General features: G+C 43.8%; 1 protein-coding gene across 5 annotated transcripts in view; it reads left to right on the plus strand.

The window, feature by feature from the left end:
- Window positions 1-25,646, plus strand: part of TTC13 (tetratricopeptide repeat domain 13) — a 1,316,170-nt gene that overhangs the window by 334,051 nt on the left and 956,473 nt on the right. For all 5 annotated transcript variants that reach the window (XM_085612046.1, XM_085612047.1, XM_085612049.1 and 2 more), the window contains exon 7: window positions 13,391-13,507. In XM_085612046.1, the coding sequence (XP_085468172.1) occupies window positions 13,391-13,507 (117 nt within the window). The remainder of the gene's footprint in view (window positions 1-13,390; window positions 13,508-25,646) is intronic.

Raw genomic sequence — 25,646 nt, forward strand, 5'->3', positions numbered from 1 at the left:
TACTATACCCCCTCCCACACCCGCGCCCATACACAAAAAGGCTTCGGTCACGCCTTCGCGCCTAGGCGAGACCAAGGACACTGCTTCTAACACCCCACCTTCGGGCCCAGTAAAGAAGCCTACTAAGCCTTCCGGCAGCTCGGGCTCGAGCCAGCCTACCAGCGGTGCCGAAAAACACCCTTCGGCACCGAAGAAAAAATCGGCCTCCACCTCCACACCGAGCTCAGTACCAAAGCCCTCGGTGTCTAAACCCGCCCTCTTGGTGCCGACCAAACATCATAAGGCCCTCGGCGCCGACACTCCCGTGCCGAAGCCTCTCTCGGCACCGAACAAGAAATCGGAGGTCCCGAAAAAGCACGGCGCCGACCGAACAACCAGTGTCGCAAGAACTTTTCACACCGGATCCTATGCAAAAGACACTTACCAAGGATCCAAAAACTGGACATTTGACACGGTCTTCGAAAAAGAGACATTTGTACAAACCAGCTCCACCTCCACCTTCAAAGAGGAAGGACACTGCTACCTCCCCTTTCAGAGTGCCTTCCCCCACCTCCTCCACCCCCTCCACCTTCCCCACCTCCACCTTCTCCACCCCTGCCTCATCGCTCTCCGACCCTGTCTCCAGACCATGATGATCAAGGGGACCCTTACTACGATCCAGCAGATGTGCCACAAGACCCCACCCCTACTGGATCCCCAGACCCATGGGATGACTATAACAATCCGGACATCCCAGATGTCCCACAGGATGACCTTTATCCATCTAGGCCATCCCCACCAGAAGACTGGTTAGGTTTTCACCACCTACTGCAGAGGGCGGCACATTATCATGGGGTAGAGCTACATACTGACCCAGTAGAGGAAGATTTTCTCCTAGACACCTTCGATACTGCACATAGGTCTACTGCTATACTACCTATGCTAAAAGGAGTAATCAAACATGCACCAGAGGTTTTTAAAGACCCAGTCAGGGCTAGGGTCCTAAACCCACGTATAGAGAAAAAATATAAAGCCGCCCCCACAGATCCTTCATACATTAAAGGCCCTGCACCACTGGATTCCTTAGTGGTATCTACAGCTAGGAAGCGTTCAAATTCTTAGTCGTCAGGCGAAGCACCACCACCTGATAAAGAGTCCAAGCTCCTAGACGCGTCAGGGAAGCGCACTGCGTCACAACCCGCCAATATATGGCATATCGCCAACACTCAAGCGCTATTGGCCAGATACGACAGAGCGCATTATGATGAGTTAGAGACCATCATGCACCATCTCCCTGAAAAATACAGAAATTGGGCTAATGAATTGATTCAAGAGGGAAAAACTATAACTAATACCTCTATATGCTGTGCCCTAGATGCGGCAGATACAGCCTCCAGGGCCATAAACACCAGTGTCCTCCTCCGTCGCCACGCCTGGCTAAGAGTTTCAGGTTTTAAACCTGAGGTGCAAGCCTCCATATTGAACCACCCATTCGATCAACAACATTTATGTGGTCCAAAAGTTGATGAAGCCCTCGAAGATGAAGAAAGATACTGATACTGCGAAATCCATGGGAGCCCTACAGTCACACACTCCTAGGCGCTCCTTTCGCCGCTCTTCCTTTCGGGCCACGGGTAGAGCCTACTCCTCAGATAGCGCATCCACGTCCTACAAATCCCCTCCTCAGTCTACCTTCACAAGGGGTTATCAAAGAGGCGGCTACAGATTGTACCGGTTTAGGCAACTCTCCCCGGGGGCGAACCCAACAGACGACTCGTCTACACAGTTAATCCAGCGAACACAGTCACAGACCCTGCCCAACTGATTTAGCAGACTCCCAACCGCGCGAGCTCATAACAAGCCCTAGCTTCAGGTACACTATTTCGGTTCTCGGTCGCACCAACTAGGACAGGCACACACGAGTATCAGAGGTGCCTAACCCTTACGACGCTGCACACCCTCACTAGCGTAATTGGATATATCATTCCATACCCGTCCCCTAGTTTATGCCTGTGTTAAACCCCAGTTCCTTTGCCATATATGGAACCCGAGACAGCAGGATGTAAACGTCACGATCTCTGTATACATCGTTTATGCTTCCTGGTTGCAAATCATCAATCAGTACAGTTGTTAAATGCCATTTTAGGATGTATGATCAGAAATGACTACCTGAAGATTATGAATGATGTACAATGTATGAAATATGAAAATGGCAATAAAAATAAGTTTTTAAAAAGAGGCGGCTACAGAGGCAATAATAATAAAGGCAGAGGCAAGACAAATACCGCCCGCTCTGCCACACCGCCTACCTAATGACTTTCCCCCGCTCCCTCCAGACCATTCCACTCCGGTCGGGGGCAGAATACAACATTTCCTTACATCTGGGAGACCATCACCTCAGACAGATGGGTGACCCAAATTATTTATTCAGGGTATTGCCTAGAATTTGACAAGAAGACAAGGATCAATTGTAATCCAGTAGGGCATTAATTACCATTCACAAGAGAATGGAAGGTCCGGCCACAGTCGTAGGCCCAGATATGAAAGCAACAAAAAGAGATGACTGGGCTGTTCCTTAGGACAGGAAAGAGGAAAAGATCACTAGGGAAAAAGGGTTAGTGCTCAATGGAGGACAACCCCTGGGTATCCAATTAGTTGGATATAATGGCCTCACACACCCTTGCGAGTGTCATGCTTCATCATCGGCAATGCTCCTCGTCGGGCAGGCGGTGCAATGCCCAACGGGCTCACCTCTAAGAGGGGCTCTTTATCGGACCCGGTGAGATGGGTAGGCTTGACTGGCCCTGACACGAGCAGTAGAAACCTGAAAGGTTATGGCTTCTCCCTTGATGTCAGTTCCACCGGGTACTGTTGACACCCTATAATTCTAACCCTTAGGTAGGAGCAGTGTCATACAGGTAGTACAACTTATGTGCTGTATTTAAACTGATACTAATCATTAGGTCATGTTTTGTAGATTGTAGTTTTTTACTAGGTCCTGAAGAATCGCAGTCATTGTACTAGAAGCGAGAAACATGTTGACCACACCATTTGCACTCTAGCCCTGGTCCATTCCGGGAAACCATAGTCCCCCTGAGTACCGGCTATCCTTGATTTTATTTGTGGCAGAGGACCACCAGAATAAAAATTGCTTTCCGGTACCTTAGGCCACATTTTATCCTCACCCACACTATCTACTCTGTCCTGGCCCCTCACCCCCACTTCACTCATAGGCAGTTGGATAAAAGATCTCCGATAAAGAGCCCCTCTTAGAGGTGAGCCCGTTGGGCATTGCACCGCCTGCCCGACGAGGAGCATTGCCGATGATGAAGCATGACACTCGCAAGGGTGTGTGAGGCCATTATATCCAACTAATTGGATACCCAGGGGTTGTCCTCCATTGAGCACTAACCCTTTTTCCCTAGTGATCTTTTCCTCTTTCCTCATTATTGCCTAGAATTAACATCTACCCCCCCAAACATTCCACCCAGGCAACGCCCAATGTCACAAGAACATGCCATGTTATTAAAACAGGAGGTAATCTCCCTCCTGCAAAAACAAGCCATAGAGCAAGTCCCCATCAATCAGCAAAATTTAGGGGTCTACTCCCTGTGCTTTCTGATTCCAAAAAGAGACGAGATTCTACGACCTATTCTAGATCTCAGACCTCTGAACACTTACATACATTCAGGCCATTTTCACATGGTAACCCTTCAACAGGTTCTTCCACTCCTCTCCCACAACGCTTTTCTCACCACACTGGACTTGAAAGACGCATACTTTCACATCCCAGTACACCATGCTCACAGAAAGTACCTCAGGTTTGTAGTGGACGGGCAACACTACCAGTTCAAGGTGCTCCCGTTCTGGGTCACAACAGCTCCAAGGGTATTCACCAAGTGCCTAGCAGTAGTGGCGGCACACCTCAGTAGACAGCACATTCACGTCTTCCCATATTTGGACGACTGGCTAATAAAAGCCACGTCCTACAACCAATGTGTGCCACACACCGCCGCTACAATCCAACTACTTCACCAGCTAGGTTTCACGATGAACCACCAAAAGTCCCACCTGGTACCATCACACACAAAACAATACCTCGGTGCCACCATAGACACCTCAAAAGCCATAGCCTATCCCAATCCTGCCAGGATTGCAAACATACAGGCTCTGCGTCAAAAATTCATATTTCAACACTCTCTCCCAGCAAGAGTGTTTATGCAACTTATAGGGATGATGGCCTCTTGCATTTTCATAGTGCCTCATGCAAGACTCCAGATGCGTCCACTCCAAGAGTGCTTAGCGCGCCAGTGGAACCAGGCCCAGGGGCAACTGACAGATCTGGTGTTGGTGGACGGTCACACCCATCGCTCTCTGCAGTGGTGGAACACCACAAACCTTTCCAAAGGTCGACCGTTCCTGGACCCGGTTCCACAAATAACCCTAACAGACGCATCGCTCTCCGGCTGGGGAGCTCATCTGTTACATCTCACAGTGCAGGGCACATGGACGCCGCAACAGAAGTTACTCCACATCAACCATTTGGAGTTACTGGCAATCTTCCTAGCCCTAAAATCCTTCCAGACGCGGATTTCAGGCAAGGCAGTCCTCATTCGCACAGACAACATGACTGCCATGTACTACATTCAAAAACAGGGGGCACACACTCTCCACAGCTCTCTCAATTAGCACAGAGCATATGGAGATGGGCAATTCCGCCAAAAAAAATTCTCCTGGCCCAACACGTCCCAGGAGTCCAAAACACCGTGGCAGATCTGCTCAGCAGACAAACGCAACAGATCCACGAATGGGAACTTCACCCACAGCTTCTTCACTGCGTAGAGTGCGATTGAGGTACATCTTGATTGATAAATATGCATCATATCTTTAATGCGACGGTCCCCTATTTTAGCGGCAAACCTGAAAATCCCATGTACACCTTTTGCCATTTTAGACCTAACATTCATCATTTCTTGTGACCATTTACCATTACTAGAAAAGGTTATCCCTAGATAACAGAACTTATCTACTGTTTGTATTCTCTGTCCGTCTACAAAAAAGGATTTGGTTCTCACGGGCGTGGGCCACAGACCATAGCATATGTTTTAGTCTTGTTAATCTGCAACTTTCTACCCTTAATAAAATCAACAAACTTATCTATTAACCTCTGTAGGCCTATAGGTGTTCTCGATAAAAGTACGGCATCATCTGCATAAAGCAGGACCGGCACATCTTGTCCCTCTGCCTGGGGTGCATCAGACTTTCCAAGTTTAAGTACTGCATCCACTTAATTAATAAAAAGTGTAAAAAGCAGTGGAGCAAGGACGCAGCCCTGCCGGATGCCTAATTTAACCTTGAATTTGGGAGTACACTCGCCCCTTTGACCATACCGCACTGATGTTACAAATTTTTCATAAAGCCTAGCCAAGAAGAAAACAATAGGTTCTGGGGCACCAAGATCTAATAAAATCGGCCATAACATGGCATGATCCACTAAATCAAATGCGCTGCTTAGGTCAGCGAAACATAGGAAAAGGGACCCTTGCTTGGCACGTGTATATTTTCCAATTACTAGATCCAGGTTAATACACTGTTGAAGGGTCCCCCGTCCTTTCCTGAGTTAAAATCTCATTTTCCTCCACCCACTCCTCTAGCCTGACAAGTAGGACCCTACTCATAATTTTGATGGACGAATCTAGGAGAGAGATCGGCTGATAATTTTTTGCTTTAGATCTATCCCCTTTCTTAAATATGGGGATAATTATAGATTCGCCCCATGTGGAAGGAGCTCCTTCCATAACAGCGACATTAAAAACTCTATTTAATATGGGGCCCCAGAGAGCAGGTATGGCTTTATAAACCTCTATTGGGACACCATCCGGGCCCGGGGCTTTCCCTCCCTTACTGCTATTAATTCCTTGTTCTTCCTCTACTAGTGTAATATTAAGAGGTAAAATCGGCCAGGAACTTGAATCCCCAGAATCCATTTTGGTTACATTTCCTGGGTTGAAGATGCTAGAGAAATACACAACCCATGCCTCACTGCTGACATGAGATGTCATTTCGGGGAACACCTCATTTTTTAGAAAGGGTGAGTTAACTATTTCCCAGAATAGCTGGCTGTTAGAGGTATCCACAGCCATTGTTAGTTTATCCCAAGCCTCCTCTTGAAGCTCTCTCTTTCTCTATTTTAGATGTAATTTATAAGCTAGTCATAAATTCTTAACAAGCACCAAATCCCTACTCCTACTAGACAGTGCTTGTTTGAGCTGATTCAAAGAGTGAGTATAGGCATGGTTAAACCATCCTCTATTCTGTTTAGATTTCTTATTAGATGTTGTAGTCATAATGCTATTAATAATTCCATTAATTTTACAGAAATTCGTTAAAATCAAGAATGGTTCAACATTATCGTCCAAATTCGCAAAGATCTCAGTGTAACATTCAGTGACAATATTTTTTATTACCTTGTCCGGGTTGACCCCTTTCCATTTTACTAGTACATTTGGTCAGCACGGGGCTATATTGCCAACCATAGTTTGGATTACCGGGCATCTATTGCCCCATACAGCTAATGTCATAGTAATACAATTATGATCACTTACTAATAGATCTTCTATCCACGGGGTGGTACAGAATGAGACCATATTTGCAGAGACCAATACATGATCTATAATGGTGTTTTTTGCGTTTCTACCTGTAAAAGTTGGAATCAGATTTCCAGAGCCATCTCTTGCACACTGCATTATGTCCAAATCAAATTTGGCCAGAAGTATGTTTAAAATTTCTCCATAAGAGTTATGTGGGAAATTCACACAATCGTCTCCTATGTCATTCCTAAACCCACAGACCTTAGTCGCAGATAGAGGGCATATTTGCATATTAAAATCACCCACCCAAATTATATCAAAATTAACACCTTTTTCATTACCCAATTTATCAATTGCGTTCTCCAATTCTATAACTACCTTGTATCGTGTACAATCAAACTAATTATTATAACAATTGATTAACAGGACTTCCCGTCCATTTTTTTGGTGTAGCCAGAGTACCTGTGAGTGACATCCAACATTTAAAGACTTTTTAACTTCTATAGGCAGGTTATTGGACATAGTATTAACAGCCCCCTCCTTGCTCTACCGGCTGTAGAACTCAGAGCGGGTAAATTAAAAGAAACAAACCCATCAAAATTAACATATTCTAGACACCAAGTTTCCTGGAGACATATAATATCATGTTTGCTAAGAAAATCCATCCATCCTAACATCTCTCTTTTCTTAGTCAATCCGGCTATATTCCATGTGGCTATACTCAATCCACAAACTATAGGGCTCTCTATGGTTTCAGCTACCTGGGTCATTGGGTACTGGACAGCCCCGGTCAAATTAGTCGTAGAGATCACAACCTGGGGAGAAAAATCTTCTTCCATGGGTTCGCTTATATTACCATCCAAAGACTCTTCCCTGCTCTTTACTCAGATTCCTACCTTTCAAAATACTTTTATCCCCCTGTAGGTTTAGCTCCTGTCTGAATGGTACTGGTCCTACTAATCCCTCAACCCCTTGTTGGTTAGTGCTCCTAAGACCCACCATTCCTTTAGCGTGGCGGGCAGGGCTATGTCAATCATTCTCCTCAAGATTACTGAGTGGTTGAAATCTGTTATGGGTTGGAAGGGCAAAATATAGTGAAGGGGGCAGTGTCCAGTTAGCTCTACGGTATACCAGATCTGTAGCCATAGGTGTATCTTGTTTTAAATGGCTGTAAAAAAAAACAAGTGGAAGAGGTAAAATGCTACCTTCATTATCAGTCAGAGCAGAGCCTCTTTCCAGAGTAATCCTAGTATAATATGGGTTTTTTAAATTAACAATAACACAGTCACCCTTCTTTGTTTTCCTTAAGGGACCGATCCAATTGACTCTTCTTGTCGTAAGGATCTGATCCGCATGGTTAACAGGATAGCCACAGTTACGGTTTAACCAATCCACCACTTTGTTTTTAAGGGATGCATGTGTTTCTATTGTGCTCGGACTAAGAGGGAGGGTAAATTAATGGATCTAACCCTTTTTTCTACCTCTGAGTCTTTCTCTATCTGGTTTGTAGATACCTGTGTAGTCCCCATATTCCTAATACCTTGGTTACCTGCCTCACAGGGATAGCTATTCCCCAGTAATTCCTTCCTTTGTCCTGGAGGGGCTGTGTTAGCTACTGTGTTTAATACTCTGGAATTAGGGCTTATCAGTTCTCCAGCTCTTCCACTCCTAGGGATATCTGATACAACCCCTGAAACAGGTGTTGCTCCTGTACCTTGTGGTCCTTCCTGCTGCCCAATTATATTCTTTTTAGACATATTTTCGAATTTGTTAAGTGCCCCATTAAGTCCAGCTACCTCGCCATTGAGTTGATCTATTTTATCATGCAGGGGTTTGAGTTGTGATTCTAATGTGTGGGATAGGGCAGCTATGATCTTATTAACCTGTAAATCGCACATAGTTCCCAAGCTAGATGTATGCTCCACTATAGGGTTAGGGGCCTTTATTTGCTATCCCCTGTGTTTGCTGAGTTTTTCTACAGCTCCTTTTCCTTTTAGGGAGAGGTGATCCATTGGCTAATGGTAGACTATGGACTTCTCTAAGGTCCGGGGAATCTGGGGCAGGGTCTGGGCATGAGGAGTTCAGATGGGAAACAATGTGTAGATCTTTAGTTATGTTAGACTCTACATTAGACTCCACTTGTGAATCGATCACGCTAGTAAAGCCGGATGCATTACCTAGTGCTAGCGTGAGACGCCGTTCTGCCTTGTCTATCTCAACACTAATGGCGCTAACCGCCTTAACAAGATAGCAATCAATAGTGTTACAAGTCTCCTGGCAGGTGCTTACATGAGTATAGCGTTAGTTGCCAACCAAGTGCTAAACTTCATTGGTGATGTGCGTGCACCCGAGAAATTCTTCTCTTTGCCGGGGTTAGTTCTACCCAAATTACCAATCATTGACACAACAAATGTTTTGTGACAGCTGATTGTAGGAGCTGAGTCCAAACATATTTACCTAAACCCCAGTGGAGAGACTGCCTACTGGCTCTTCCCTAGTAAATCTGTGTAGTACGCCTCACTCCTGACTGCTTATGATTAAATGTGATGTTGGGCTCCCATGTTGTGGTCTGCCTAGATGTTTCTAGCCCATACGTTTACAAGATGCTCGATTTGGTTGCAGTCTCTCATTTTTCCTGCATGTCTCATGTACTGCCCCTTAGACTCCCCTATTTCTCTGAAATTCTTTGAAGCCAGATGCAGATGTCAGTCCTCAATTTTAGGAGAAGGTGAGTGAGATATGTTGCCGATCACTGGAACAAAAACACGCCAGTTCTATCAAGAATGCCCATCACCAGACCAGACCAGAGCAAAACCTTAAAGGCTTGGCCGAAAGGCCGGGCCATCTGCCTATCTGTGTCCCTTAATTTGTGTATTACTCTGAGACAGTTAATCTGCAGCAACACAGAGTAAAGAGGGACAGTAAGACTCGAAACTAGAGCTCAGTGGTATCCCACAAAAGGTGGTGGCTCACTTTCAGTTTGAACAATGGGATTAGAAGCAGCTGCTCCGGTACTGGATATAAGCAGCCTCATGTCCTGCAGGGTTCATTTTATACTCCAGGATTTCCACATACATGTGTAGAGGTGCTCCTGGACCAGAGGCAGAAATCTTGGCTAGTTCCCTTTTAAGTTTGCGAACTATACCCTAAGGACTGAGTAAGTACAGAGAGAGAGGGGCTGGGGTGTTAAATATCCTTGTGTTTAGTGGGACTGCCCTGCCTTGTCCAGCCAAGGCCTGGGTTTGGCATTCACATCGTTGCTGTGAACAAGTTGGAGAAACGGACCATGCTGAGACTGGATCCAGCAACTGTGTCCCAGTGTGACATGCCCTGTCTCTTAAGCAACCCCCGAAGCAGTGTGATCCCACTTCTGTCACTTCATGAGAACCCCCATTCGCACTGATGATTGTGTAAGGGCCTTGTGCCTATACCCTGCATTGCCATGAATCCTCTTTAAACAGTGAGAATTATTGAGGTCCCTGTGCCTCAACCTGCATTGTTGTGCATCACTTTTTAAAGAAATATTAATGATCGTGTGATGTCTGTGTGCCTATATCCAGCAGAGCTGTGTATTTCTTCTTCAACCAATTCTGATAATTGCATGAGTGGAATACGCATCGCTGTTTCCAAGGACAATAGCAGGACTAATCCAAGGATTGCTTAACTGCCAACCATAGTCAAAGTCATACCAACCCTAGATAACCTTTTTCACAATGGGAGATGAGCATAGCCGAACAGTAGGATGTGATGCCCATGCATAGACAGTGCTCGGCTGCAGTAGTAGCGAGAGCAGGGACTTCTAGCCACGTTTAGTTGAGGCTTTGGATTTCTGTCTGGGGCTCAGTTTTGAAGAAGTCCTTGGTTTGGTCTGATGTCACACCTCTTATTTAGCAGAGATAATGGTGTAGCTCACAGTACTCCCAAATCGTGAATATACAGATGTGGTACCAATCCACAGCTGAATCGGACTGTCCTCATTTTCTACATTAATAGTTTTGGCTTTGTATCTCTGTCTTTTTTTTCTGCATAATTGATTGCTTTGGTGGCCTGGACCATATCTTTCTATAGACAGCAGAAATAATAGTGCAGCTTGCAGAGATCCAAGGTTTGAGAATTCAGCTGAATCATTGAGCTTAGCTCAGTCTGATGTGAAGTGACTTGTGTTTTAACGTGAAGATGGTAATGAGTGCTGTTGATGGTATGCCATACTTTATTGTGCGGTTCAAAGTCTTGCCAGGTTTTGACGGTCTTGCAACAGCGGTGCTGTGTGGAACAGTGGTTTCTGCTCCCTTCACAGAAGCAGGACTGTCACCCATCTTCTAAATGACCCCCATACTGTTGCTGTGATCATTACTGAGATGCACCAGGAGGTCACATAGTTTTAGGGTTGCTGTACCATAGCTTATCGCCCTCTGTCAAGGGCTAAACGTCATTAAAAAGCTGTACCTGAGGTAAAGGCCTGGGCAACAGACAGGGAGCCTAGAATAAGTGAAAGTGCTTAACTGACTGTACAACCTGGGGAAGAAGGGCAATAATGCTATTAGAACATTCCACCCACAGTGACAGAGATATGTGTTCTAAATAAACTGTGAGAAACAGAAAGGCATCCATTAAAATCTTGAAGCAAAAGGTGTATGCCAGCCACTATTGTCCATTTGCCACTCCATTTTCTTCAATGAAACTCTTTATTGCAATGTTCTAGTCAAAGTATATGTTGCAGATAGAACCCTTATCAGGAACTATATGTATCTTGGTTAGCCTCTAGTTCTACCCTTTCAGCAATAATAGTTATTAATGGATTTAGGCGCGTCTAAACATTCCATGCACAGACATCGCATACACTCCAAGCACCAGCACACTCAAAAAGAATTTGGATATACTGGATCCCCCATGTCTGATGCGAAAGTCACTTGTTGGGGAACTACCCATAATCTCACCATATGCCCCTTCCGTGGTGCAGGAGACTTTTTAAAATAAGTTGGTGCTGAAGAAGTTGCATTTCACGAAGAGGGAGATCGTAATAAGAGGAGCACTCAGTCTGGTAGATCACTGCAGGTCGGATTAAAAAAAATAACCGAACCATCTGTTATTTTGGCCTGGCCATAAAGGGAAAGACTCGAATCTCTGAGTCTTTTGAATATCTATCAAAAGAGTGAAAGTGAGACCAAGATAGAGACTTCTCCAGTAACCCTCGGCAGGTTAAAATGGTCACGATGGGGGAACCTGTCTAGTTGTGGTCTGATATTATGGAGATTAAGAGAACCTGCTTTCTATCTGCAAATCCCTGCAGTCCTTTTGAGTGCTAGTTTAATATTTGTTCTCAATTCAGGAGGCTTTATCCTGTGTGGGATATTACTTGTTCCTTTCAAAGTTGACTTGGAAGCCCCTGATCCTTGGGCAGCCAGTTTCATTAAGAAGGTGACCTGGAAAATGTCAAATATTTTTTTGCTGGATGTCTTCTCCATGCAGGCTGGGTGGGTGATGAGGCATGAGTTATCACCTATTCCATGTATTTTCAAACACATTGCGCTCCTTCATATGCATTCATTACTTGTTTCTCATTGACGCTCTTTCAAAATTTGATATGAACCAAAATATTGTGATTTCATCTCAATTACATAGCATTTACCCCTGATGCATAAAGTACTCTGCATTGTTGGTTGTTCAGAGGTAGCTCGAGTTCTGTCTAACAAGATGGAATGACCGTGTTATCTTCGGATTGGTTCCTTCCCAAAAAGGCAGGCATACATGTTTTTCTCCCATGAAACATGGGCTCAAATTTCATTGGCTTTTTATCTTTTAAGGTTGCCTTGTCCCTCCTCCTGAAGGCATCAATGTACATGCTGTTAGATCCAAGGTGGAATCTGGTGATAGTCAGTTTCATGTTTGCTTGGTAACCTCTGGCAGGACAGTCCCCTGGGCCTTGGTGCATATGTTAAGTAAATTATTACAGGATGAATGTTTTCTCCAGCGATGTTACACAATATGACCTGGTTTGCCTAAGTAACTTGTTTGGGAAGTTTAGTTAGAAGAGGTTGCTTGCTCCTTTTAAGGTCCCTTTAAAGTCCTCGTGGTTTCAGCCTTCCCAAAAGTCTGCTAGATGAGGATGGATATACTTTCAAGTACAATTGAGTAGTTCATATCATGTACAGTCGGCCCTTGGATCTCCCTCCAGATGAACCCCTCCTAACCACTCCGCCATCAGGTCTATACTTTCAAGCTTGGTGAAGAGGAGTGAGTTGTATGGACTTGGTGGGAACGTAAGAAAGTAGATGCCGCAGGAACTGATCATGCATCACAAATGCCAACACATTTTAACTTTGCTGTGCAATAGATTCTTTATTTAAATGTCATCATGACATTTCACCAGTCTGAAGGAAGTGGACTAAGAACTACAAGAGTCACTGCGGTCAGTAGCTTGTACCAACTCATACCATTGTTACTCCTCTAATTCGAATTGCAGGTCCTCTTATTACTTACCTCGTGTCATGAAGTACAAGGAACAGTATACCAGCTATGAGCTACTTGGCTGTAAAAGTACCTGCATTGATGCTTGCTAGCTATATCACAACATACACCATTCTGTAAAGACCAGCACACTTGTAGTATGAGATCGGTGATTTTTATACCAGAGGTAAATATGTACCGAAGTAAGTCTGTGAACTAGTTTTTCATGTTTTCTATGGCACCAATGAAAGCGTACAGTTATAAGCACGTAGAGAAACTGGTGATGGAGGGCAGGGTAGCTGGGACTGGTATGTTAAGCACAGGTAAAAAATTTGGTATCTATTTCAATGCTGACTGTCTTTGTGTTTTTACAGATTCTGTCTCCTCTAGGACGAATTAGTGAAGCACTGAATGATCTCTCGAAGGCTATTGACCTGCAGCCAACTGCTCGGCTATACAGGCATAGAGGTACTCTTCACTTCATATCAGAGGTTAGTTAAGACCATTCTGACAGACAGTCCCTTAAAACTACTTCTAGGCCATTGTACTTTCAAGATGTGTTAAAAGTAACACTGTGTTAAATTGTTATTACCTCTCAATTGAAATTGAATTGGCAATGAAAATGCTATTATTTCAAATTCTATCAAAGGCACATTGAGCACACTAAGGCTGATGGGGTGTTTTGAAAATTAGAATGTGTTTCTAACCCATAATTTCCATATTATCATGTCAACTTGGTAAAAAGTCAAGGCAGTCTGGCAAAATCTGACTGACAGATTTCCAACTTGTTGAAAACCAGGATGACGAAAAGCCAATGCTGCACATTGATGAGCAATCCAGCAAATACTAAAATAATTGGATCACGAGTTTAACAATGTTTCTGTAAACAGAGAGTTGCAGGAGTTGCAGAAAGTGCAACAATTTGCCAAGTAGAGAGAGACTTTGTAAGAACGGGCAAAAGCGGATGCTAGGATTGAGAAATATTGTCAAATTAAAGAAAGTACAAATAATGTACCATATTGTAAGTGCATGAGGAGGAGATGGGGGTTATGTTATGGATGGGTCTCCCAATTAAAGCCCACAGGAAGTGACAAGAACAGAGAGTGTTATGGGAGTTAGGGGTGAGAAAGGACGAGATGGGAGAAAAATAAGGAGTAGAATTGGTAGCTGGGAGAGCTAAAAGCAGGTGGGCATGGGTCCTTCTTTCCCTTACCTTCACTCCCATGCCTTTACTCTCCATTGCATATCAGTAAGAAGCCAAGGAATTGTATCACTTCAAAGTTCATCAAGATATTTTAGTCAGGTATCTGTTACATAGAAATGTGGGGCCTTCAATTTACCTATTTTGACGAGGTTGATACTATGTCATGATATTTTTCATCAGGAACACCGAGATCCAACCTAAGATCTAAGTGGTGAGACAGTTACCTTTTGTAGTTCTATGTATTTATTTTCTAATTTATTCAGAAACTTTCTTGGGTGGATCAGTATGGTAATTTCTCCTATCTTAAAGTTTATTATTTTGTATAGTGTCAGACATAAGATAAAAGAAAAAACTGTTGAAAGTGAACATGAAATGTATGCAGGTCAAACGTTTTCCAACCACTTCCCATTGATACCAAGTGTCAGTTGTTCTATTTATAAAACCCTGCCATTTAATAATGCAGCCCTCTGGCTGCCCGCTTAATTTGTGCTGGTAGTTGCTGTTAGTGAGTAACAGCAATCTGTTGTTTTGGGACCGTATCTTATTTTTTAACATTAAACTTTGACACAAAGCAAGAGCGACAAAGACAGAAAAGGGAAAAGGAGAAAGAGAAAGATAAGGGAGAACTAAGGGCAAAAATAAGTGATGAAAAAAGAACATGCAGGATTTCAGTTAGAGACAAGAAGTGTAGGTTGGTGGAATAGAGAGGCTAGACGTGGATTTAAGACTAGCCAGGCTTCGTGTTCGACAACACCAGCATTCAGCAGCACTTTCCGCAGGCTCCTAAGACAAACGTTAGGCCTCTTCACTTGTTTTCATTTTTTATACAAATTGACCATGGTGCTGAACCACTTTTTCTGTGATACTGCTGCTTCACTAATAACTGCTTCATCATGTGTCTGTATCGATCCTTGTCATAAAGATACCTTATAATCAGTGAGAGCTAAACCATATTTATAGCCAGTACTAGCCTATAAATTTGTGTCCGTCTGTGAAATGAGTCCATAAAATTAGGTAATTATTTTGCAGAGTGGCTAGAGATTCAGGTATATTCTAATTGAGCCTCTACAGAGGCAAACCAGGGAAACTGCTATAGTTTCAGTTTTAAGTAGCACTTGCCAAGCTTAATACTGGGGTGGTGCAAGCATCATCAGTTCAAAGTGCAATACATTTAAATGTTGCAGGGATTCTGTGGAGTCACAGAATTATGCTTGGGATCATAGAACCTTAGAAGGCTTGGACTGAGTCATCCTACCACCCGAGTACCCATGAGCCCGGTACCGACTAGCTACAGTGCCTCACTTGCCATCCTACTCACAGAGGAACATTGATTAGACACCCCAGAACACAACACTCCCGACCCTCTCAGGATTCGTGGTTGCAGGACATGCCCTTTCGCTCTCACACTCGTACTAGTCCACAGTAATATCTGACAGAGACACAAGAAAAGTTTAAAAGGTTTATTTTAACTGTTGTGCTCTAGTATGCAGTATACGTGTCACAATAAGTAAGAAAATGGCTAACCCAAATACGGTCAACATAGTAAGTAGTTCATAAATAATAAAAGGAGCTTTCATTATATAAGACTGGGTAGCCTAACCCCCTCCCCTTCTACAGGAGCAAAATGATTATATATCAGAAGATCTCTGGGTGTTGGCAGCAGACCCTGTACCTTAGCATGCACAGATGAAAGTTCTACATCACAGGTGCTGTCACGATATCTTCCCTGGAAAGATCCCTCTCCAAGTGTGTTACTCATTCTGTGCACATCTATATGACAAAGTACATGTTCCCAAACAACAGCTGCATTAGTGTGCTTTGTCTAGGTGTTAAGACCTGACCAGTACAAAATAACAAGGGGCATTGTTGTTTAACCTTGTCTACTGTGTTAAAACTAAATCACAGGAAAGAACAAAACGCGGAAAAAACAGCAAGTTCGGTGTGAAAGTACACTGTGGCACAAGGCAAAATACGTCTGTATAGTAACGTGCGCAAAGCAAAGGGTAGTCTGCAATGTGCTCATGCTAACATAGGGAAAACGACAAGGGCCTGCACAGGACATATGCCATGATAAAATTAGGAATACTAGGATCAAACCAATAATTTTACCATAATCACACTATTTTACTGTATTTTGGCTGTATGTTTAGTTTTTGTTGTGCTGTGTTTCCAGAACTGTTATTTGGTACTTGAACCCAAGTATAACGTCATAGTACAGTTCAATAGTCAAAACTTGGTAACAGACCCCAATAACACTGGAAAACAGTAAAATTGATCAAACTGTATTAAATAGTTTTCATTTGAAGTCACTGGGATCAGCTGCTCAGATAGCAATTGATGGGAGTGTGTGAGTTTATTGGGAAATGGTACAAAAGTATGAAAATCTGTGTATTGCTATAGGCAGTTTTATTGGGAATTATGTTGAAAGTTAGGCTGAATCTAGCCTGGCTAGGTATGCGTGTCCAGACTAGGGTTCCGAAGTTTAGTGTCTTGCAAATAGATTATTTTGGGCTCCAAAGGAATCTTGGAGCTTGATCCCTTTCAGCAACTTTGTTGCGGAGCTTTGTCCAGTGAGAGAGCTCTACAAGGTTGGATAGACTGGGTTTGAGGCTGCAGTGAAGAAATTGTAAAAACAAGTTCAAAGTTCTATACAGGTACTTTCAGAGGTCAATGCAGTGTGAGGTTATGAAATGAATTTCTCTTGGAAGGTTCACATCATGTAAGCATTACAAACCCTGACTCTCTTCAGCCAGTGATCGTTATAGAACAGGGTTGCATGGCCTCACATTGTTGTGGAAGTTGCAGTGAAGTTTTGCAGGAATGGGAAAAATGTGATTGGGCTAGAGCGCCAGCGGTGACCAATGAGGTTGAAATGTTGGAGCTGGCAAGTCGGTGCCAATTTTTTTAAATTCATTTTAGTCAGACAACCCCTCAATTTGAAGGAGCAACATTTGCATTTGCTTCAATGTCCTCCTTTGACTTTGCAGCTGCCAGCGCACCATTTTTTGTAGCACTTCAGTTTCCCATCGGCAGGCTGAGCACTGCAGTACCTCTGGCAGTAAATCAGGAAGTTGGCTGCTGTGATATGCAAGGAAAGTTGTGTAAGTGGGATCAACTCTTATCCTTTTAGGCTGGAGAGATTGGATTCATCTTCTCCAGAAAGTGCTATAAGGTATGTGAGCATGCCTAAGCTGACCTCCACTGCTTTTTTCACTATGGCAACATTACCAAAATCATAAGGTATTGGGTTGAGGCTGCCCTTTGGTCATTGAGTGCAAGGAAATTGGTTGTCTGTTACCAAGCAGCCACTATAGCTCTTTTGGTGTAAGATGTGGAATTTGAAAGGATAAGTAAAAGTGGGAACAGGCACTTTTGGCCGATCGCCAATGCCATAGCTACAGACTCCTCAACCTGAACTCCTCACTTATTTCAATGAAAGGTTCAGTATATTTACCTCACCCAGGGTTCCTCTGTCTCCCAGCATTTGAATCTTTTCAAGTGTGCAACCATTACGGGTTTTCCGATCAGGATGAGATTTCTAGTCATGTTTTATTTCTCCACACAATACTTTACTATACTTACTTTCATATATTAACTATTGTTAATGTTGTAGTTGGAAGTTATTTTTGGGATTGACCCTTCAAAATATCTGGCAGCTCTTAAGGTTGGACATGAAGGTTAATTCCATACTAATTGCTGGATCATTTCTTGGTGGAAAATCCCCACAAATCGTATTGCGTTCTCTTTGGAAAACTCAGCTTCCTCTTCCTACACAAATCTTTTATTTTATTATATTTTTATTTTTTGCTAAAAACGGTGTAAATGCAGCGTAATCACATGTACATACAATCCAAACATAAAACCATAATGTCATTTGAAAAACAAGGGTCAATCAGGTAATACATTACGCACAATAATCAATAAATCATAAGCTAGAGAATAACATAATGTGACAACAGAATTTTCAGAATGGACTAAGAAAAATAAATTCAGTTTATAAAAAAGACGCAATCCAGGAGGAGAGGGGGCCCCAGATCCTATTCCCTTTGACCCTACCCGCATTTTAAACTATATTATTTAGCGGCTTCTTTCCAATATTCCCGGCCCCTCTTTGGAGTTAAGGGAAAGAATAGGGAGGATCCAGGTCATGTGCCGACAATATATGAGCTGCTTATTGGCACCCGGCCTAACGGCTGTCTCTTGAAATTCTTGAATACTTTAAGAAAACGCGATTCAAGGTACTAGTCACTGCTTTTCGCAATTGGGCAGCCATGAGGAAGAAACTTGGGGTAGGTAGGTTCAGCCTTTATTCTCCCATGATTGGGAATGACCAACTGCCAAGGGCATTACAAGATGCATGCCTGCAAGGTGGGGAAAAGGGTGGTTTATACAGGATAGGGGACCTGTTAGCTGGAGACCACATAACATCATTCGAAGTAGTTAGGGAAAGGCTTGGTGTTGGCTCCCGGGACTTTGTTTAAATTCCTACAGCTGAGAGATTTCCTGCTTAAAAAGGCTGGTAGTGTGGCAGGGTTTGGACAAGTGCCTTTGATGGAATTGTTGACTAGTAGTGTGGGATCCTCAATTACAAAAATATATAGATGCCTGCTGGAAGGAATACCAGATGATGTAGATAAACATAGGCTGAAATGGCAGGATAGGCTGGGGGTTGAAGATTCTTGTTTTATAAGATCATTAGAACTCTGGGACACGGTATTGTGTTTTGCCAATTTGCGGGCCCAACATTTTAAGACCTTATTCGATCTCTATATTACACCTGCGAAAATTGTTAAATGGGGTGGAACAGATGGGACTTCTTGCTTTAGATGTGCAGCTTTTGGTGTGGATTTAGTGCATATTTTTGACACTTGTCCTTGTATAGAATCTATAGGTTGTGAAATTTCAGGCTTTTTACAACAGGTCCTTAATGAAGATGTTCCTCTGACACCACAGCTGATGTTATTAGCGGTAATTGATTTAGTGGGCAACAAAGGGGTAAAACTCACTTTTATAGCAATGGCAGTTCTCAGGCTCTGAGTCGCCTCAGCTTGGCTAGATTCACAACCTCCAACCTTCCTGCAGTGGAAGGGACGATTTTTACATATATATATAATTTAGAGAAGGCATTTTATGAAAGGAGAGGCAGAAAAGGTAGGAGCACACAAATCTTTTTAATGTTTTATTGGTGATTATCTGGATTTTCTCTCTGCACATCAATTTGCCTACCTCCCCATTCTGTTATAATAAGCAGTGCATTTGCTGTGTGGAAAGATGTCTTATAATTTATATTAACCACACAAAAGGTAATGGCAGGAATGCTTGCAATTTGTCCAACCACTCGGGCAACATTTCATCTAATCATTCTTTTGTCCATCATGCCACTTCAGAATAGACCCATCCATATGCAAATCTTCTCCAGTACGACCTATCCAGCTCGTATTTTGATGTAATGCTCAAATTGGACAAAGGTATACCCAGACGTGTGTCCCATGCTCACTGTGCCACTGTAACCAAGCTGCATCCAACTGAGCAGCCCTTGTGGGCTGAGACATGTTTTGGGTTACTTGTGTTTTGGTTCAGAGAGGACCTGGCTTGGCAGTTTGGTCAGGACTTTTATTAATGGGGCAGGACTAAGACTGAGTTGCTTATGGGTCTAAGTTGAGGTACCCGGTGTCCAGCCATTTTGTTAAGTACATTCCCTGTCACCTTCCAAAAGGAGATTAACACTGGTAACTTGATCATTTGCTGGGGGAGCTTAACATATTGGGCAGGCACTTTCAATCTCATCATCCAGAAACCACTGCACCCAAGGAGGAGTCATCATATGCACTTTAATCTCCCCAAAACAACTGTACAGGATCACCATTTCACTGGGTACCCTATTGCATCATTTGGGATATTTATGCATGGTCAAAACGACTTTCGGCTCCAGCCATATTTTGGTAGCTACAAACCATTCAAGCAGCTGGTGGTATTTTAGCTATGAAAGATAATACAGTGGCTTTGCCTAGAATTGTTCCCATCCTTATATGCATATACTTTGATCATCTATCAGATCACGCTATTTTCTCTTTGAATACTGCACTGAAAAGCTAGCACATTTATGACCCGCCTTATATTGTACACCAAAGAGAATGTCTCAACCTTTGTCCTCTCGTATGAGGATATTGCAGGATATAACAAAAATAATTGTATCATGGTTTTATTAGATCAGCCATTACATTTGCAAGTCATGGCTGATTGGGAATTGGTGGTGTTATGCCAATGTGCCCTCAAAGATGCAAGCAGGAAGACCCCGAGCCCAGACATTACAAATATTTCCCTTAAAGCTGGAGGGTACATTGCATCCAAGTAGCTTTCTTATTCCCACCATAGCTTTACCGCCAAGAAATCTTTCCCCGTCCAGTGGAGCATACCTTCTCAAAAAGACCAATGAGATTTCCTCCTTCAGCACAGTGATTTCCAAGTTCTCAAATCCTTTATAGGCATGCATTCTGGGTGAGACGAGATATATCTTACCTCATGATTATTCATGTTTGAGTAAATGTAACAGAAACAAGGGAAGTCTGATCTTTCTTTAACTTGCACATTATGAGTCAGGGGAAGTTTATAAACTGAGCCCAATGTATTTGATCAGTGACTCACCCAGAATAAAAGTGATTGGATAAGAGATACAATTCTAGTATCATAGAGTGCTACGTCCCACCTTCATAAGGACAATTTGAATATCTAGACCCATTTTGGGTAGTCTTCGCAGAACTAACCTCCTAGCCACAATCGGTACGTCCCCACAATTGGGCTGTCTAGGCTCTAGGTTTCGCCTACCAGGTAGTGCAGGCTGCCTGTTGGCGTAAAGACCTATTGTATGCTTACTGTGGTTTAGAGAGCCGCCCATACCTTACCATTGGTTAGCTTCATGGTCACTCTCAGTTCCTTGCATTCTGTCAGCTTCGAGAGCTTTGTCTTCTTCTGTTAATCTCTTCTCCGCTGAGTGGACCCTTTACTTGTGTCCTCCCTCTGTTTACTTTTGAAGTAATGATTATTTTCTTTATGTTCAATCATTCCACAAGAGCGCACATATTTTTCAGCTATCTCTCTTGTGTGCTGAACTTTCCCCCCTCTGTTACACTTTTTGTCACCTGTGTGTTTCTCTTCTCCCCCTCACATGCTGTGCTTGCCCTTGTGTGCTTCTTCCCCCTCACATTGCTTTCTGACTCGTGTGCTTCTCCACAAAATCTTTGTTAAATTCTCTATCCCCTGTATGTCTGTCTCCCTATCTTGACTTACTCCATCCGTGCCCTCTGTGTTGCTTCCCCATCCATGTTGCTTCTGATCCTCTGTGTTGATTCTCCCCTTGCATGGCCTCCTTCCCTAGCCATACTCGTGTTGTTTCCCCCACACACACCTAAAAAATAGAGCGACAACAATTTTGCCCGACTATTTTTTATTCTTTATTTACCAGTTCAACTCTGATCGGTATATAAAATGAAAAAAAATGAGCCTGCATAATTTTGTAGGTACACACATGCGTGTTACACATACCTACAAAATGAGGAAGGCCGAGGCTTCTTATCTTTTTTTTTGCTTTCTACCCTTACTGTACAGCAATACTAAAAACCAAAGGCGAGACCTATTGGCTTTGTCAATGCTTGCCAACTCTGGCCTATGAATGGTTTTCACCGTCAGGCCAGTCTCATTTATTCAAAAAAATCTTAAGTTAAAAAAGTATACATGCTTATAGGTAGTTTGGTTCAGCCTTCTTTATCTATTGGTCTGTCCCACTTAGATTCGAAGTTTGCTTCTGACACAGCATGGATTTGCCCACTTCAGCCATTGGCTTTCTTGCACCATGAGTGAAAACATTTTACTTGATCACATCCACATCTTGGTAAAAAAAAAAAATTACACTTCAGTGCCACAGCTGTTAGGCTAATACTTTACTTTTGCAGTATTTTTTCTTTAATTTTTTTTAATCCTTTTTTCCTTCATCCTTTTTTGCATAAATTGTGTAGTTAGCATACAGTAATTCAAATCCAATAGTACCTTTTCTGTGTGTCACTAAGGATCACATATTCCTGCAATGTACATGAAAACTAAAAAGCTTTCTACACCGGTCCACCAACCTTCTGGGAAGCACTCTGTACTGTTGTATTAACATTTTATGTAATGGTTAATTTTTATTTACTTTTTGCATTGCCTGCATATTGCCACAGCAGCATCACACCAGCTCTGCAAAGTCAGCCCTTTGCTTTGTGAGTGCTTGTTTAGATATAGACATGATCGCTGAACCCTCCCAGAAGGAGGGGATTACATTACTCAAGAAGACATTGACTATGATGTATAAAGTATGGAACAATATTTGCAATTTAGTTGTATGCAAGTTCACTGGGAAATAATCTGATTCTTCAAGCCTTTTTAACTTTGTCAAGTGTGACTTGGTCTTCTACACATAGCAGGCAAAATCCCCAGGCTACAAGAGACCAACATCTTCAGAAGTGTGTGTGTGTGTGTGTGGTTGCGTGTGTGTGTGGTTGCGTGTGTGTGTGGTTGCGTGTGTGTGTGGTTGCGTGTGTGTGTGGTTGCGTGTGTGTGTGTGTGTGTGTGTGTGTGTGTGTGTGTGTGTGTGTGTGTGTGTGTAGGGGTGTGTGTGTGTGTGTGTGTGTGTGTGTGTGAATGCTGCTTATTTTAAATTCTCCCTTTGCCTATTACTTCCTGTGAGAGGCTGGCTTAGTATATGGTGCTCACTTAAGTAAGTGTAACACCTTGCATAAATCCAGACAACCCTTGGGGTGATTTTACTGGTCTTAGACAACCTTAGACAGCCCTCTTAGTGGTAGCTGTGGACAGCAGCCTTAAGGCTTAATCCAGAAGGAGTGTAAAGCAGCTTGTTTTACCAGTACTTAGTTTTATGGTATAGGTTAAGTGAAAAAGAATCACACTGTATAGTTATAAGAATAGGTATTTTATTACAAACACTCACTAACACAATTATACTATCTCCTGCCCGGAGATAGAAACCCAATAAGCACAATACTTAGGAAATAGAGCACGTAAGTAGCACAAGTACAGTGGTCACCAGCGGAAGACCAAACCATATACTATCATAGTGGTATGCGAACCACGACTCAAGTCTAGACTGGACCCAGAAGACGTAGAAGTGTTGGGGACCCAAGGAACCACCCAGGGAAAGTACCCAGGAACCCCACATGGCCGTGTGCAGGGTGTGAATACAACTGCGTGATCAACACAAGTCAACGGGTATGTCGCAGTTGCAGTTTTTGAAGAAAAGAACCCTTTACAGCGGACCCTGAACACACCCCGTGGCAGATGGAAGGTTGGAGAGTCACCCCACCCGTGGATACCCCAGGATACCTACACCAGGGAAGCCGGGTGCATAGGTGTCAAGGGACATCGGAAACCGTTGTAGATCACAATGGAGGACTTCAGGAAAGATGCAGCTGGAGAAGAAGACGAAGGAGTCAGGTGGAACCCTCAGGTTCATTCAAGTTGAGAGGTACCTGCAAGCTTAATGGATAGAATCTATGCTGCTCGGGAGTGACCAGGAGGCACTGAAGACGAATGCCCACCAATGCCGATAGATGCAGGATGGTTGACGGTGCCCTTGTAGTTGCAGCTGTGTGGACCAGGTGACGCTGTGGAAGGCCAGGAGCCGTTCATGAGCTGTCCCATATCGGATGTCAAGAGCCCGGGGGTCAGTGTTTGGCAGGGGCACCAACACACCTTGGCAATGGCAACAGGCGTAGAAAAAGAAGGTGCAGTGTCAGGACCAGCAAGGTCCAAGTGACTCACCACGACTAGGTAAGTCAGAGCAGACCTGAGCTAGCAGGGTAGCCCACAGAAATTAAAGAAGTCCCTTGAAAGGACCCGAAGATCTCCGGGGACCGGAGTCACCCAGCCTTAGCAACAGCCAGCCGATGGGGTGCACAGGAGCTTGGTGCCGATGATGGATACTGGCCACAGACCGGTCTCAGGAGAGTCTAGAACTGCCACCTGTGTTACTGAGTCCGTAGGAGCCCAGGATCAGCAAACCGGTCAGTTACGTTGCTGTGCCTGCGATTGCAGGGGAGTGACTCCTTCACTCCAAGAGAGATTTCTTTGGGTGTCTTAGATTTCCTCAGGCCCTGTGGGGGACCTGTATGAAGCGCAGACACTGACGGTGCAGTGGACTTGCAGGACGATGAGATCTGGAGCAAACAGAGTCTTCCCGGTTGCAGTCTCGGTTACCAAGGCGAAGTCGGATGCGGTCAGAATGTCCAGACGGTTGAAGATGACGCAGAGGTGAATCTTAATTGAATCCCATGACGAATGTTAGGTTCCACCCTCAGGTTAGCCGTTAAGTACTCTTAGGAAGGGTTGAGATTAATTTAGGGGTCTCTCCAAGAGGAGGGGCTCGATAGTGGGGAGGATACTCCCATGTTTTTTCTCCAGTTTCAGCTCCCTGAGCTGGTTTGAAATGGATCATGCAAGGAGGGCACTAAATGTGCCCCTCAAGCAGACTCAGTGGCGCTGGAAAGCGCCCCCACCCTGCCCCCACACACTAAACCCTGTCTGTGAGGTCGTCACATCTCCATGTGACAGGATACCTATTGTTCTGCCTTCCCCTGCTCGAGCTTGGCTCAGCAGTGGGATGGCAGAAACGTGTCTCTGGCCGGCAGCAGCCCTAGCTTGCTGTCCAGTTCTGGAAGACTGGTAACGGGAGAACTTGGGGCCTCCCGGAGGAGCTGTACAGTGCATGGAATCAAACCTCCCACACCATTTACAGCATGGGATTATGATTCCAACATGTTTGATACCAAACATGACATGGTTTGTTAAAGCCAGTTTAGAGATGGTCATTGCGTAATGACGCATGGCCACTCTATATGGCATAATGGCTGATGCACTTAAAACCCAGGAGAATGGACTCTGGAGGTTGAAGGAGTGCACTGCTCATGCAGGGGCACACTCACACATAGGACCCACCACCCTGCCTTCAGGATTGAAAGGCTTGCCTTAGGGTGACTTATTGGTTTTAAGTGTAGTGACATCAGATACAGGGACACCTAGATCTGCCGTAAGTGGTGCTAGCATCAGCTTACACAGGCTGCAATGGCAGGCCTGTAGTCACAATTTGAGAGGTATCTCATGGTTGGAATTCTACAGGTTGCAGCCTATACAAGACCCCTGGTGTCCGTATGCTCTGGGTACCTTAGTACCATATACTACGGACTTAATAGGGCACATCAATAGCCAATCTGGAGGGTACCCAAGTACTCACCATCTCCAATTGGGGTCCTGATTAGAAGGATCCCAGTCAGACTAGTCAGAAACATAATGACACCAGCAAAAAGTGGTGGTGACCATGAAAGCAGATCCTACTTTTCTACACTTCTGAATTTAACTTTGCAAGCTATGGCCCAGTTTGC

This window comes from Triturus cristatus, chromosome 6 (genome assembly GCF_964204655.1).
Source record: "Triturus cristatus chromosome 6, aTriCri1.1, whole genome shotgun sequence".
Taxonomy (NCBI): domain Eukaryota; kingdom Metazoa; phylum Chordata; class Amphibia; order Caudata; family Salamandridae; genus Triturus; species Triturus cristatus.